This window comes from Lissotriton vulgaris, chromosome 1_1 (genome assembly GCF_964263255.1).
Source record: "Lissotriton vulgaris chromosome 1_1, aLisVul1.2, whole genome shotgun sequence".
Classification (NCBI taxonomy): Eukaryota; Metazoa; Chordata; class Amphibia; order Caudata; family Salamandridae; genus Lissotriton; species Lissotriton vulgaris.
This window is the reverse complement of record NC_141685.1, coordinates 1,276,328,330-1,276,343,593: the sequence shown is the minus strand read 5'-3', so window position 1 is coordinate 1,276,343,593 and position 15,264 is coordinate 1,276,328,330. Positions and strand designations below refer to the sequence as shown.

The following is a 15,264-nucleotide window of genomic DNA, read 5'->3' as shown; positions in this document are numbered from 1 at the left end:
TAAGCAATGAGCGAACATGTTGCTGATGCCAGCTGCCTGCATGACCCCGTGTTGGTAAAAACTAGCACTCTGTCGCTGCAGCCTGCTATCCTGTGGTGGTGAAGCTACTGATTACCATTATCGCCGCTACAGCGCGACCTATGGTGCAGTACGCTTGAGGAGCCGTGCAGCCGTCCTCTGCGAAGACATCCAGCCCAGCTGCCCGCGGACGCTGTCACCCCTCCTTCCTCCAGACGCGCTGAGAGAAGCCGCTGCCTTTCTCGTGCAGAGAAATCCAGTCCCGGCGCTTCCAGTTTACCCTCGCAGGTGACTGGGATATCGAGAGAGACCCCTGAAGGAGATACCAATCCTCCATCATTCTATTCAGAGGTATGGTGTTGACTAAACCCTTAGATGAGAATTCTTGAAACAAACCTTGGCAAAACCAACTTAACTTTAAGCTACTTACTTACTCCCCTTCTCACGTGTTAGGCTTAGGTCAGGCACACCGGGGTAGGCTTAGTTAGAAGCACCAGTTGAGTATGTTAGCCTAATGTATATATGACTGTATATATGTTTTATTACTTTTAAACCATTGTATGGCTAAGAAACCATATCAATGCTTTTACAGTTCTATTTCGCTATTCTTATCTTACTGTACGTACTTTTTATAATAACAGTTATTGCAATTGTGGCAATACATTTCTCTTGTATGAGAAGAAAGACTGTTCAATAAATGTTAACCCTTTATTGATACACGCCCGTCTCTCTATTCTCTACATACTGTGAAAGTAAACTGCACTAGACTGACTGAGTGAAATCTATGTCTATTGTTTCACACGACCCTAGAGATCGACTCTTGATCTGAGGAGCAAAGTTGTCATGTTGCACGGTTGTTGGAAAGCTGAATCCCTTCTTGTCTGTGCCAAGGAAGCTGATCACTTCCTATGCAGAGAAGAAAGTTTCCAGTGACCTCTGAGCTAGTTGGTAACACAACCCAATTAAGTTTAGCATAGTCAGTGGAGGCCTGGAATATAGCCAGTTCCACGTCGATACTACTGTTTATGTTATTCCAATGCGCAGGGCCTAGTGGGAAACTAGGAACTACACTAGGGCATCTGCTCATCCAACACATTCGGGCAGACCTGCTCAGCGAGATGCATCAACAAATCCACAAATGCAAACTCCAACCTCAGATCCTACAACATGTACAACATTGGGGGTTTCCACTGATAGATCTGTTCGCCACTGCCGAAAAAGCAAAGGGCCCGATTCACAGAATGAACTTAAGACTCAATCCTAAACTTACTACTATTTTGGTATTCACAGAATGCACTTACTGCTTTTGGCATTCACAGAATGAACTTACTACTTTTGGTATTCACAGAAGTTAGGATTTTGTCTTAAGTCTGTCTTAAGTCTGTCCTAAGTCTTTCTTAAGTTTGGCTTAAGACAAACTTAAGACAAAATCCTAACTTCTGTGAATACCAAAAGTAGTAAGTTCATTCTGTGAATGCCAAAAGTAGTAAGTGCATTCTGTGAATACCAAAATAGTAGTAAGTTTAGGATTGAGTCTTAAGTTCATTCTGTGAATCGGGCCCAAAATGCCCAAGCTTCACTGCCAGACTAACACATCCACAGTCCATGGGCAATGCACTATGGATGAACTGGTCAGGGATATTTGCCTATGCTTTTCTGCCTCTCCCACTTTTCCCGCTTGTGGTCCAGAGGCTGAGGGAAACATTCTACACTCTCATTCTGGTAGCACCAACCTGAGCACACGAGCCTTGGTAAACCACCTTGTTGGATGTCTCTCTTTTTCCTCATGAAAAGCTCCACAACATGCCGGACCTTCTCGCACAAAACCACTTTCAGGCACCCCATCTCTCAGCAACTCAAGCTTGCAATTTGGCTCCTGAGGTCTTAGAGTTTGGTTACCTCAACCTACCAGAAGAATGCATGTCTATTCTCAAGGAAGTTCCCCAGCTCACTACCAGATTCTACTATGCAGCCAAATGGAAACAGTTTGTACACTAATTTCTAAATGGAAAAGGTTTGTACACTAATCTCTTCCTAACCAGACTAATCCTCTCACAGCATCTGTATAGGACAGTGTCTGTTACCTCCTTCATCTGCTCAAAGGTCAGGCCTTGCCTACACTGACATTTGGTTACGTCTGGCAGCCATAGCCACCTACTTACAGAATAGACAGCATACTTCATTGTTCAGAATATCTGTCATTAAGGTTTTAAAGGAAGACCTCAAACCGATTATCCCACCCCAACCACCTACTGCTTCTGTGTGGAATCTTAATATTGTTCTCACAAGACTCATGGGTCCTCCTTTTGAACCAGTACACTTTTGCCCACTACAATTTCTTTTCTGGAAAATAACCTTCCTTGTAGCCATCACTTCCCTCAGGAAAGTCAGTGAGATACACGCTCTTACATTGGAAGTGCCTTCCTTGGATAAAAACATTATGTACGCTGGCCCCGAATGGGCTCAACGATCATTATGAAATGTTATGTTTCTTGTAATAATACCACATGAGAGAAATTGATTCATTCTCTTAATCTGTACAGGATTTGCACTCGTTTCCTTCTCCCTTTTGGTTTCACATTACCTTTATTGTCATCCCTATCATCCACTCTTTTATAGACATTTTTTGCCTTTTTTAATCTCCTTTGACTCACTTTCTAGTTTCTTCCAGCTAACCTTCATCCAGATATCCTTCATTCAGCATATGCTTGCACACATGGGTCAATCTATAAACTTCTCTATTTTTGTCTAATCTCGCGTTTAGTGTCCATTGTACAGAATATAATAACTTGTTATACTGAACTTCCAACTTAGTTAAGCACAACACTCCAGGTATAACTTTGTTATCACTATCCCACAATATACAACCCTTTCATCGCGGTATTTGGATTATTCATACTGTTCCTTTAAAACCGCTAAGCATCATGGGATGTTTTGTACACAACGCGATCTTGGCGTTCTAAAGCTCCGGCGGGTCCTGAAACTTTACGACTCTACACTTCGGGTAGGTTAAACTTCGCTATTTATTTATAGTGCCTTTTCATCCCACACGCATCAGTTTACTAACGGTGCATCCCCGTTTCCTTTATAGATTCCATTAAGCTCTCGTCCCGAGTATTGACGGACGAGAACTCTCATTGGTTTCTGGTAAGCCTCTCACGTAATTAGGCTTGTTCAACTCTACTCCTTTTCTAAACTTTGATTCTAACATTGGTAACGATCATATTCCACAGACCGCCGTGAACCACTAGGACCCTTAGTATCTAGCTGCACTCCTAAGATTGTTAAATACGGCAGTCACTAGTAACCTATCAGGCAAGCCCACTATTACTGTTTACTATTTACGCTTTGGGATACAGTACTTTTGTCACTGATCATACCTCATGTTACACAATCTTTCGGAGGTGATTTTTAACAATACGTTTCATTTATTCGTTTCGTTCTCTGGCTATTACACATCAGTGCACAGTTCCTTTCCTCTTTTTATTATGCACATCTCAGTCACTAAATAGGGTGCAAATCCTACATTTAAAGCAGTATACTTACTGCGCATTGTTGTGTTTTAGATGACTGTGGATTCCATTCTACTTGTGAAGACAACTTTACCCATGGAATTGATTTCCCCTGACGAAGGGTTTCTCTCGTAAACCCGAAATGCATGGGGATTTTTGAAAAGAATATTATTGTTACGCATCTATATGTTTATGTACAATGCTATGTTTTCTTGAACGATCACACAAAACAATATAGTTTCGAATAATCCAATGATAATTGGCATGCATACAATGCTTGGAATTATGTGTATATAATTTGTTGTTGAAACACATACTAAACCAGATAACTTGAAATGAACCTTGTTGCCTTTGAGCATTTGTAAATACAGTTTAAATCTAGATACACAAAGCTTGTTTTGAGACAGTCAGTCCTATAGCTGTGCACTCCCTTAACCGTGGGTGATCCCACAGTTCACTTTTGTATTCTTTACAAGTCCATCATGACCAATCCCAAATTCTGCCCTAAGGTAGTCTACAGTTTTCTCCCTAATCAAACAATAGAGCTCCCAGTCTTCTTTCCTCACCCAGCGACTGTAGCGAAACATGCTCTGCACACTTTAGAGGCCAAGAGAGCACTAATGTACTATATTGACAGGACAAAACCCTTCTTAAGACACAAAAGCTATTGTGTCCAACTCCAAACCACGCAAGGGGTTTGCCATTTCTAAGGCAGGTGTTGCACATTGGCTAGTCAAGTGCATACAGACTTGTTACGCTAAGGCTAAAAGAACCCTGTCCTTCCCATCCAGATCTCATTCATGGCTCTCTTAGGTATCATACCACTGGCTGACATCTGTAAAGCAGCTACTTGTCCACCACGCATACCTTTACCAAACACTACTGGGGGATGTCCTAGCCAGACATAAGGCTGGCCAGGATGTCCTAATACAATTTTCAAGTCTTCTCCTACATCCTCAGGCTAAGCCACTGCTTTTAGGAGGAGTGCTTTACAGTCTACACATCTGTATATACAGCTACACATGCAACAAACAAAAAATGTTGTCCTGTAAGCATCTGTTTATGGCATGTAGTAATGTAGGGTCACATGCTCCTGCCCTCTTCCCCGGCCACCTGTAGCAATTGCTGATATTCGTTCCTTTAGTTTTCTATAATACTTTGATTTGCATGGGCATCTTTACTGTGTCTTTATGCTCCATCTCCAAACTCACTCTCAGTGTGGGGAAAAAACAATCTAACAATGCAGCCAATACCCATGTATATTACCACTACAGGTGGAGTCACTAAGTCCTGTGGCTCAAAACAACTTTCTTCAAAGAAGAACGAGTTATACATGTCCAAGCCCAACACTTGATGTCAGGAGTATACACAGCATGTGCTACGGCACTACATGCCACGAACAGATGCTTACAGGCTAAGTATAATTTCCTTTAAGCTCTAGATAAGTTTGTCTGGGTTCTTAACTATTCCTTGATGGATAACATAAGGAGGAGGAGGGGGATTCAGCACCTCTATGTAAACTTGAGCAGATTATGTTAAACTTGTTATTGAGATAGTATTACGTAAGTAAAGGAAAGTCGAGAAATGTCTCTCCAAGCCAAAGAGACAGTTACTGGAAATGATTAGCAGCATGGCAGAGTACATTATCCATCAGGCATTGGCTGAAATAAAAAGGGCATGTGGCTGCTGCTGGGACAGGTGGGGTGGGCCAAAATAACATAATCACTGGCTGAATTGACTAGCAGGGAGCCATAGCATGTAATTTGTGTTGTGATCAGCGTATACAGAGCCAGTGAATGTGCTTTGCTGAGAATTTAGGTCCAGAACATGAGAGCATTTGAGATTTCCACTCTAGCATTTGAAAGTGTAATGTTTATGCTTCTCTTAATAGCACACCTCTAATATGCCTCACTACTACCCCTATTCTATAGGAATTTTTTGATTTTGATATCCAGATTACCAATGTGTATTTGTTTTAAATTTTCCCTTTAACTCATCATGCTCACTGCAGTTTGAGAGCAGTGACTATCCAAATTTCCACCCCGGTCTCCATCTTAAGAAAGTTTGCATTGTGTGACAGGGCAGGATGTAGAGCAGGGTCCACAACTGACAGGCCAGTGGAAAGTATTCTACCTTGCTAACAGCAATGCCTCCTCTTACCTTTTCCTTATACATATTGACACCTTCAACCTCAACTAAGAATTTTAGGGTACAGCTTCCTTCCAGTGTGTGTCTGAAGCCTTTGAAATGTGACCATGGAAATTGCAGCCTTGAACGAACCCCACTACCTGTTTGTAGAGTCAAAGGTTTAATTCAAAACCATGTGCACCTTGTAGAAGAGCTGCTAGAACTGAAGACCTGACTCCCCACTACACCCCGTGAATAACCTCTGATCGCCAGACTTGCCCATCATTTGACAATGAGATGACAGAAGGAGGCTGATGTCAGGATGTCCCAGACTTTGGAACAGCTTAACCAACTCAGAGCGTGACCTGTACAACATCCGGTTCAGGACTCTCAGACGGATGTTCTGAAGAGCCCACGGGTATCCTGCAAGTCAGAGCTTCCTCCCGCCTTAGTAGGAAGGACGCTAGGCAGTAGCTGTCCTTCTTCTGGCTGTGGCCAGCCTCTGGTTGAGGATAAACATTGGGCTGCCCTATGTGAGTAAAAGCCTTCAATGCCTAGATTTGCAGTCACCACTAGGGGAGCATGCAGCCCTGCCACGGAGCTCACTGATTGTTTTGAAAGAGAAACATGGGGCAGGCCAGAAAGAATGCACAGAGCAGGAAAGCATGGGATTTACAATCCAGTCAGGGGACTATCATTAAAAAAGACTATCTCTATCTTGCATTTCAAATGAGTGCTAAAACCCCACCATCTTACATCTCAAAAGCACATCCTCATTACAATAAAATGCCTCCTACTTCAGTGCCCCCCCACCTCCCACCCCGGATATACACCATGCCCAAACGCTGACCAGCAGCCACTACAAATGTAGGTAATATGCAAGTGTTTTGCAAGAATGCGAGGCACTGGCTTTTCACACAACTATAACTTTCTTGGTTGGCCCCCGCCGTATGCTCTTGCCGGTTATAGCTCCTTGATGTCTTTTGGTTTTATGCGCTTTGCAAATTTAAAATTACAATATTATACACAATATAAGCATGTACATGTGTATAATATAAATGTATGAATGCCTTCATCTGTGTCTTGTGTCTCACTCCCCATCTGTGAAAATACTTATCCATCACATCCTTCGAAGTCTTCCTGCATCCGTATATGAGCATAAGAGGACGGTGGCATCTGATTCTGTCCCCCTTCTCTTTTTCAGGGTCCCCGGTGCTTAAGGAGCGAGTGATTATGCTGTGTGCAGTCCTGAGGCAACTTCCACCGGCCCATTACGAGACCCTTCGCTTTTTGATCGCCCACCTCAGACGGTAAGCCAGTGAGGTCACACAAAAAGATGGAGTCCTAGCAAAGACGAGTGACGGGCACCTCTCAAATGTACCAAGCGTTTGGCTGAGCGGGGGTGGCTTGAAATTTGGGGGCATTTTTCAACCCAATGCCCAACATCACATGTTCTGCTTTCACCCAACAGCAGTTTGTTTCTCAGCTGGACATCATGGGTCCTCGAGGGGGCTGGGGCTTGCCCTGACCTTCCTGCACCTCCACTACTGGTGGTGACTTTCTCAAGACTCTTGTTGACCTCCTTAGCCCAATGACAAACTGGTGGGTGATCACCAGACACACTCCAATGTACACACCTCCTCTGCTGCATACTCAACTTGAAATAGCTACTCAACAGCTCAAGTGCTAGATTAAGACAAGCATTGGCAAAGCCAACCGTTCTCGCACAGGAGAGAGCTATTGACTTTGCCAGTGTGTTTTAGCCTTGCTGTACACCACCATGGCTGCTGTTCAGTATGGCTAAAAGTGATGGAGTGGCGTAGAGTGGTGTAGCATAGAGTGGAGTGGTACAGAGTGGAGTAGAGTGGCATAGACTAAGTAGAGTGCAGTGGAGACAAAAGCATGTTCCCAGGGACCATGTTGGTACCGGTGCCCTGAGCTGCAGAAACTCCCACTGCCTCCAGTAAACTCAATAATCTTCATCAACACACAGCTGACAGAAGAAGTAATGTGTATAGCTAAATGATTGGCACAGTTTTAGGCCAAGCACGTCTATAAAATATTATCCTCAGCTCCAGAACAAGCTGCCAGCCTTAATAGCCCTCATAGATATTTAAACGTGTTGCAAAAACCAACATGAAGTAGAGATTTCATGATAAAAGAGCCCAACATAGGGGCTCATTAGGATCGCGGTTTTCCCACATCCTCCGGGCCGGCGGAAGCCACCGCCGGCAAGGAGGATGCGGGAAAACCGCTGCTGAGGCACAAAAGACCCACCGCCAAATTAGGATGGCGTGGGTCTCAAAATCCGTCCCCAGCTTTTCTGCCGCGGTCGCCTTCCGACCGCGGCGGAAAAGCTCTAACATGGCTGGTGGTGTCTATCAGACACCGCCAGCCATATTAGGAATGTGGAAATCATATGCTTTTCCACGGCGGCTTTTCCGCCGTGGAAAAGCATACGGACATTGACTTCGGGGTCCGTTGCGGGCCCCCTTGGTGAAGGGGGGGTGCACATAGGGGGTACCTATGGTACCCCCCAGCATTTGCGTGGACAAAGCGGCAGGCACCACTCAGTGCCTGCTGCTTTGTGCACGCAAATGCCGTGCATGCATTTTTAACATTGCGGGGGGTGCAGGTTGAAGCTGCACCCGCCGCAATGTTAAAGATTGAGGATGTGACCGCCACCCTGGCGGTCACATCCTAATCTGCACGGAGGGACCGGCGCAGCCCCTGCGGAGGGTCCCTCCTACTCTATGGTGGCGGACGGACGCAGGTCCATTCGCCATCATAATTGGCCCCATAATTTGGATCTCTAGAAACAGGTTAGTGAGTGGAGTCAGGGACCAACATTGCACTGTTGTTTTACCCCGCTCCTGAAAAAATGAAGAGGACGAAAGCCAGAGCTCTAGTTTCCACTGAGAGCACACTTGTGCCACTTAAATAAGAGCTTTGTTTAAATCAACAGCAACAGAATCTGATGGTGGAATCCGGATGGCCGTATCTCTATGTATTTTATGACCGACGTCTCCATTAGGGGTTAACCAGACACTTTAAAAAAAATTGCACTACATTTGGTTCTGGAACCAAATGGAGGCATGCTCACAGAGACATTCACTGAACTATTCAGGCCTTAAGAGGCAAAGTGCCAGGGCTTTCGTTTGATAGCAAGAGCAAAGTTTACAAACTATGTGGTCTGAGGCATTTAATGCAGCTGCTAGATCATTAATGCACAAGCTATGTCAATACTTACCTCTCTACTTGAAAGGAGCGGGTTCAATGGCATAAGCCCATTCAGTCTTATTCCCATGAATTACCCTACAAGTCTTTACACATTCTGTGGTTTCCTGAGTTTTACCAATGGGAGCACTTTAGTCTAGTGATGAAAGCACTATGGTTATAGACAAACTCAGACTGCATGTGCTGGATAATCTTTTATATACTGCGTGCACCTAACATTCCCCCTAAACCCATCAACTATACAATCAGAGTGACTACATGTGGAGATGACATGTACACAATTCAAACAGATGCCAGCCAGCAACACCATTTGCAATACCCTACTTATCTATTAAGCCAATCGGATTCGTAATAGCTGAGAATGTGACATAAAAAGGCTTCAAGAACAATCGTTTTATCAGAATACAAAACCATGAAAATGAAGAAGTGAACATCAAACATTTGAACGGGGAGGAACTCCCAGTCCGCAACCTCTGTTGTAGGTGTACTTTAATAATCAATCATTTGATTTTTGTTTTTAAACTGGTAGCATTCAAATCTCATACCTAGATAGATTGTTCGATTATATTAAAGAACATTATTTAGAAGATTAACATAAAATACAATTTCACCCATTTAAAAGTATGCTTAAGCTTCAGACATCACAAATAAAATAAAGAAAATTGTTTGCTACAGTGTAGTCACGTTTCTATAAGTATTAACATAAAACACCAGAATTCATGATTTCTAAGGCAAAAAGGGTATTTTTCCTCACTGCGCCCTGCCAACAATTGTAGCATTGTTGTTGCTAAAATAAAATTTCAAAAAAATGAGAAAAGCAGATATCAGAGGACACCAAGGTGTGGCGCACTGATGAAACCTATTGGCTGCAAATCTGCATTTTAAATCCAGACCCTCAATTTCCTTGTCAGGAATCCCAAATAGTAAACAGACTCCCAGCACAGACACCGTTCGAACTCAGTAGCGCTGACTTTCAAGATCTGCTTCAGCAAAGGGATTGCCAGAGAACGGTAGAAGTCGGCACTGCTTTAAAAATATTTACTTGTGAAGGCAGCTAGAGTTCATGGCATGAGTTTCAATAACATACTGGCAACGGTTGTATGACGTTACATCGCATTCCGTTGTAATGCATGCCTTTACCACGCATGCATTACAACGCATATACCATTGCAACGCAAACCTTTACCACGTATATATTTTCAGCGAATATGCCTTTACCACGCATGCCTTTACAATGAAATTCATTGTAAAAGCATATATGATAAAAGTATATGTGTGGTAAAGGTTTCCATGACCCCTACCTTAAACCCTAATCCTGGTCCCTGGCGCAACTCACCCCCGGTCCCCAACCCTTCTAAAAAATACCCTTCCCCTTCCCTAGACCCTACCCTTACCCGACCACCAGCCCTTTCCCCACCCTAAACCCTAAAACACTACCCCTGCGTGACCCCCCCCCCCTCATCCCCTAAAATAGTAGACCCTGTTCCAGGCCCAATCCCTATACCTCTCTCCTTGTGGTTCATGCTGACAGCTCTTCTGAGGGGGGCAGTGCACGTCGTTGTGAGGAAGCGGAAGAGTCTCTCCCTTTCTTCGAATGAAGTGGATTGCCAGCACGGCTGTTTCCATGCATAGGCATATATTTTTTTACCACACAAATGCCTTTACCATACACACCATTACAACAAAAGTTTTTGTAAATACATGCGTGGTAAAAGCATACATGTAGTAAAAAATTGCGTAGTAAAGTCTTTATATTGTAATGACTTATGCGTTGCAACACTTGCGCTATAATGGCATGCGTGGAAACAGCCACGTTTTAATGGCAGTTTTCCACTGGCAACACTCTGCATAGTGAGGTGCATAAGAAACAACAAATGAATTGCAAGGCAAGAAATGCAGTCTGAAATACAACCCCCCAAAAAACGAAAAAACAACCAAATCTCGTGGGATTGCCTCTACCAGCGACCTTCGCTCAATTACTGGCTGCTTGAAAGAAGGTCACAGAAACTTAACTGGCATGTAAATGGTAAACAACGAAAAAGTGCTATGAACCCGTCATAACACTATTTTTAAGCCATGCAATGAGGGAGGTGCGGGGTAGGAAGAAGGGAGAACTGGATGGGGCAGTGGAAAAGGGGGTAGGGTGGGAGAAGTAACAGTGGCTGAACGAGAGTGCAGCGGATTGACAATTAAGTAGAATCGATCTGTGCTTGGTTTGCGCTCCACGGAAAGGGAAGCGAGGACCGGTGTTGCCAAATCATCATAGATTGACCTAAATTGCATAGGTAAGAATCAACAGATCATACAAATAAATATCAGCTGACAACACAGTAAATGGTCAAAAGAGAGTTGAACAAACAGGAGAGACTATGGTACATTTCCTATTAAAACATGCTCAGCTAGGCCCAAAACTAGCTAGAATAATCTGAGCTGGGGCCTGTACCTTAATGCGTTGTGGGCTTCTGGTCACACGATCATGGTACATTTGACTTACCGCTGAAGCCCAAAACAAACCATTCCAGATCCATCACTACATAGAGTCTACAACAAGCAACTCTCAAACAGGCCAAACTTCAAACCAAGGTTAACAGGTAAGCAACATTTAATTTTTCTTCTTCAACCGTAAATTAGTCAATGGTAAATATGTATGGACAGGGCCAATCAGGAAACAAATTAAGGTGAAAGCTCTCAGCCAACCCTCTCTTGGTTATCTCCTCCAGTTCCCTCCCATCCCCTGTACTTATTTTAAATAGACTCAACCCTGCTGTGCCTTATCGGTGTAACACAATCCACATTAATAAGCCACTATTCTCTTTTGTTTCAGGGTCAGTGACCACGAGGCTGAAAACCTAATGGGAGCAGCAAACCTCAGCATCATTTTCGGGCCCACGCTCATGCGGCCCCTCAGCCAGGATCCTCTGGTGGTCCTAAGCAATATCTCCTCCCAGCGCCTGGTGGTACACCTACTCATCGAACACCAGAAGGTCTTCTTCTGAACACTTGCAGACCAGACTCTATGCTGAGATGCAACAGGAGGCTGTCTTCTCCTTGGGGGTCCATGCCTAGGCAGATAATGACACAATCTCATTGTGTTCCAAGTCGGGGTACTCAGAAGTCTTTCTTCCATGGAGCTGAATCAAAGGATGGTCATTCGGATACCCCATGGCTACTTTATTGTCCACCATCATATGCCGTCTTAAACTGATTCCTAAACGCTTTGCATATGAAACTAACGCGGCTTCATTGGAAGAGATCCATCGTAAAAACCCTTCTCTTTGGACTACTCGAGTTAGTTTATTGCACAAAGGCAGCCGACGAGCACTGGCATCCTTTTGGGTCCTAAAGTTTCCTCTGCACAGGTGAAACGAGTTGCAACAAATGTAAAAGCCTCTTGTCCCACAGTGATGTCATGCGTTTTGTCATTGTCAATCTATTTTATTATTATTTTAAGTTTATTTTATTTTATGTTATTTCAATGTTTTATATAACTTTGTCAAAACTTTAAATTACCGAGCCCGGAATAACACAAAGAAAAATGATACAATCATGAAAAGAAGTTCAAAGCAAAATTTAAGAACCGGAAATAAAATGTAATAAGAAGGTTTTTATTTGTTTTCTCTACTCAGTGAGACGTTACCAACAGGGCAATGACTTTGAATTAGTGGATAATTAAATGCCCACACCTCATAAAAGGTTGTGTAAGTGTTGTAGTCTTCTTGACTAATTAGAGCTACACCTGGTACCAAATTACCTATTGGATGAGCGGTACCAGTATGCACTGTGCCCCACACTAAAATTGGGTACCACTGCCACAGACCGGGAGAGTGAGTTGAACTACAGAAAAACCATGCCTTGTCCTCAGTTTCTGCCTGCTTATCGGTGAAAGAAAGAGTTTGAAGCCACAGCTCCCTCTTTCATGGGAATTGTTTTGAAGAGGGGCGAAGAATCTCCAGGCAGACAGTACACTTTCAGGGGTTGCACTTATGGTACCTCGTAGGTGGCACACAATCAGTAAGCTTCCTAACAGTTTCTTTTAACCTGCAACTGTGTCTGTGGTATGGCATGGGAGCAGTGGCAAAGGCATTCCATCATTTGCAAATAGTACAAATGATGGATGGAAAGTTGAAAATATCAAACGTTCACTCCAGTACACAGATCTGGGTCTAAATCCATCCCGAGCCTTGACCCAGCCATATGCAAATCAATCTTGACCCTGCTACCCAAGGGAACAGTCCAGCGGAACTTCCAGGCAGGTCCTCCCTGGACCAGAAACAAGCATCCTGGAACTGGTTTTGGGGTATCACCCCTTATCAGGAAGGATAGCCTGAATCCAGTGGCATGCTGAGCATGGGACCCACACCTGGGCATCCCCGCCCCACTTGGGGTGACAAATGCAAAAAGAACAATTGATGGACATAATGCTGAACAATGTCAAACACTCACCCCCAGAGCAAATATATGGGCCTATATCTATCCCGAGTTCGGACCCACCCATAAGTAAACTAGTCTCGACCCTGCTCCTCATGGAAACAGTCCAGCCCGAACTGCCTGGCAAGGTCCTCTCTGGACCGAAAATTAAGCATCCTGGGACCAGTTTCGGGGTATCACCCCTCATCAGTCAGGCTAGCTTGAATTCAGTGGCATAGCGAGCACGGGACCCACATCTTGGGGTGAGTTGTTACCATGAGGACCAGGGTCAAGACTGATTTGAATATGTCGGAGTCAAAACCGAGGTGGCATGGTGGACAAAAAAAGATGGATTGGGATGTGGCCCGAGTGGTAGCCAGTGGCTGAGATTAATTCAAGCATTCCATCCATCGCCTTGTTTTTGCATTTTCATTCATTTACACAACATTACCATGTCCTGCATAGGTATGCACTGCCCCATCTAAAAACACCAAAGAGCCCCAGGGTGCAAGAAGCAAGCTCAAATGCCTGTTGTACCCCGGTGGGCACAATGTTTATTTGTCTGCTAAATGAGCTGGAAGCCCAAAATGAGTGGCCTTAAAAGGCAAAGGAAGGACCATATGTAATTTTCCTGCACTCCGACCTTGCATTAGAAACACAGAGAGTTAGCTTGCGTTGAAAGAAGAGATACAATACTAGCAATGTCCTGTTCTTAATCTAGGTTTGGTCTGGGAGATGGCCACACTTTCCAAATAAAAGAAGAACATAGGATTGAGTTAGGGGTTTTGTTTGAATCACTGCTCTAATCCTTCCCTTAGAAATTCCAAAACATATTTTGGATAGTTAAAACCTTGAATAAATGTATACACTATAGTTTAATTGCCATACTGATGCACAACTGTGCCTTGGAGATAAGTTAGAACTTCTAGAAGTTCAAACCACTTGTTAAAGGCTTGTGAGAAAAGAGGTTAGCTTGTAGTAAATGGTGACTGGTTCCAGGTAAGCATGCTTCTTTCACTTCATTACATACAGTTAGGCAGAATGAGAACTTTGCTAACCTGATCATAATGAATGTTTCTTGGTCAGTCGATTCAAGGTGTGCATCAGAATACGACTAGGCTCTTTACTATTATGGATGCTGTTATTAATCACAGAAGAACACACTCCGGGAAAGCAGTGGTGGCTCCTCAGCAAAGGCGGAGGAGCGTTGCCTCACTGCTCACGGAGCAGTGTAAACAAAAAGATAAAATGATAATAACTGAAGTTATTATAATTTTATTTTTTGTATGCTCAAGCTACAGGGCTTGGCTTCCCTGATGGCCGGGGAGGAGGAGTGTTTGTGTACTCTGGAGTGTTGGCCGGCCTGAGATGCACAATTTGCATGTCCAGCCCCCTATTCCCTGGCTGAGCACAGAACCACTGCACTCAGACCAATCACAGCACTGCATTGCAGCGTTGTGATTGGCTCAAGTGAGCCTGGGTGCTTACTAATCACAACTCTGCATTGCAGCGTTGTAATTGGCTGTGGGGAGCCTGAGTGCTTCCCGGTCCCTGGAAGAGACTCACTTGACATGGGAGAGACGCAGTGAGATCAGGTGAGTGATTTTTTTATATTCAAACCCCCACCCCCCTCACACTACCCCCGTTCCTTACCAATCGCCACTGCGGGAAAGGGAATCACGAACACTAGAGGTAGTATAAGTAATCAGTGACATAGGAAATTAATGACAACAGAACATGGAGACGCACTGGTGAAAGGTGACACTGTCACTGGGATGATGATGCCATTAGCTCAGAAAAAACATGGCCATAGGATAGAAAGTCACCGTAGTCGTCAGTGCTGCTGCAGTAGACAGTGTTAGAAAGAGCCACTGACAGTCAAATACAGCGGCTACATTCCAGTGTCAGTGGCTGTCTGTTCCAATTTAACCCTGGCACCAGGTAACACTGATAGAGGGTCAGA

At 44.0% G+C, this 15,264-nt stretch overlaps 1 protein-coding gene across 1 annotated transcript in view; it reads left to right on the top strand.

The window, feature by feature from the left end:
• Nucleotides 1-12,498, top strand: part of LOC147748985 (N-chimaerin-like) — a 92,201-nt gene extending 79,703 nt beyond the window's left edge. Inside the window, exons 6-7 of the mRNA XM_086936511.1 lie at nt 6,862-6,967; nt 11,719-12,498. Of these exons, the coding sequence (XP_086792637.1) occupies nt 6,862-6,967; nt 11,719-11,890 (278 nt within the window). The 3' untranslated portion in view covers nt 11,891-12,498. The remainder of the gene's footprint in view (nt 1-6,861; nt 6,968-11,718) is intronic.
• The last annotated feature ends 2,766 nt before the right edge of the window (nt 12,499-15,264 follow it).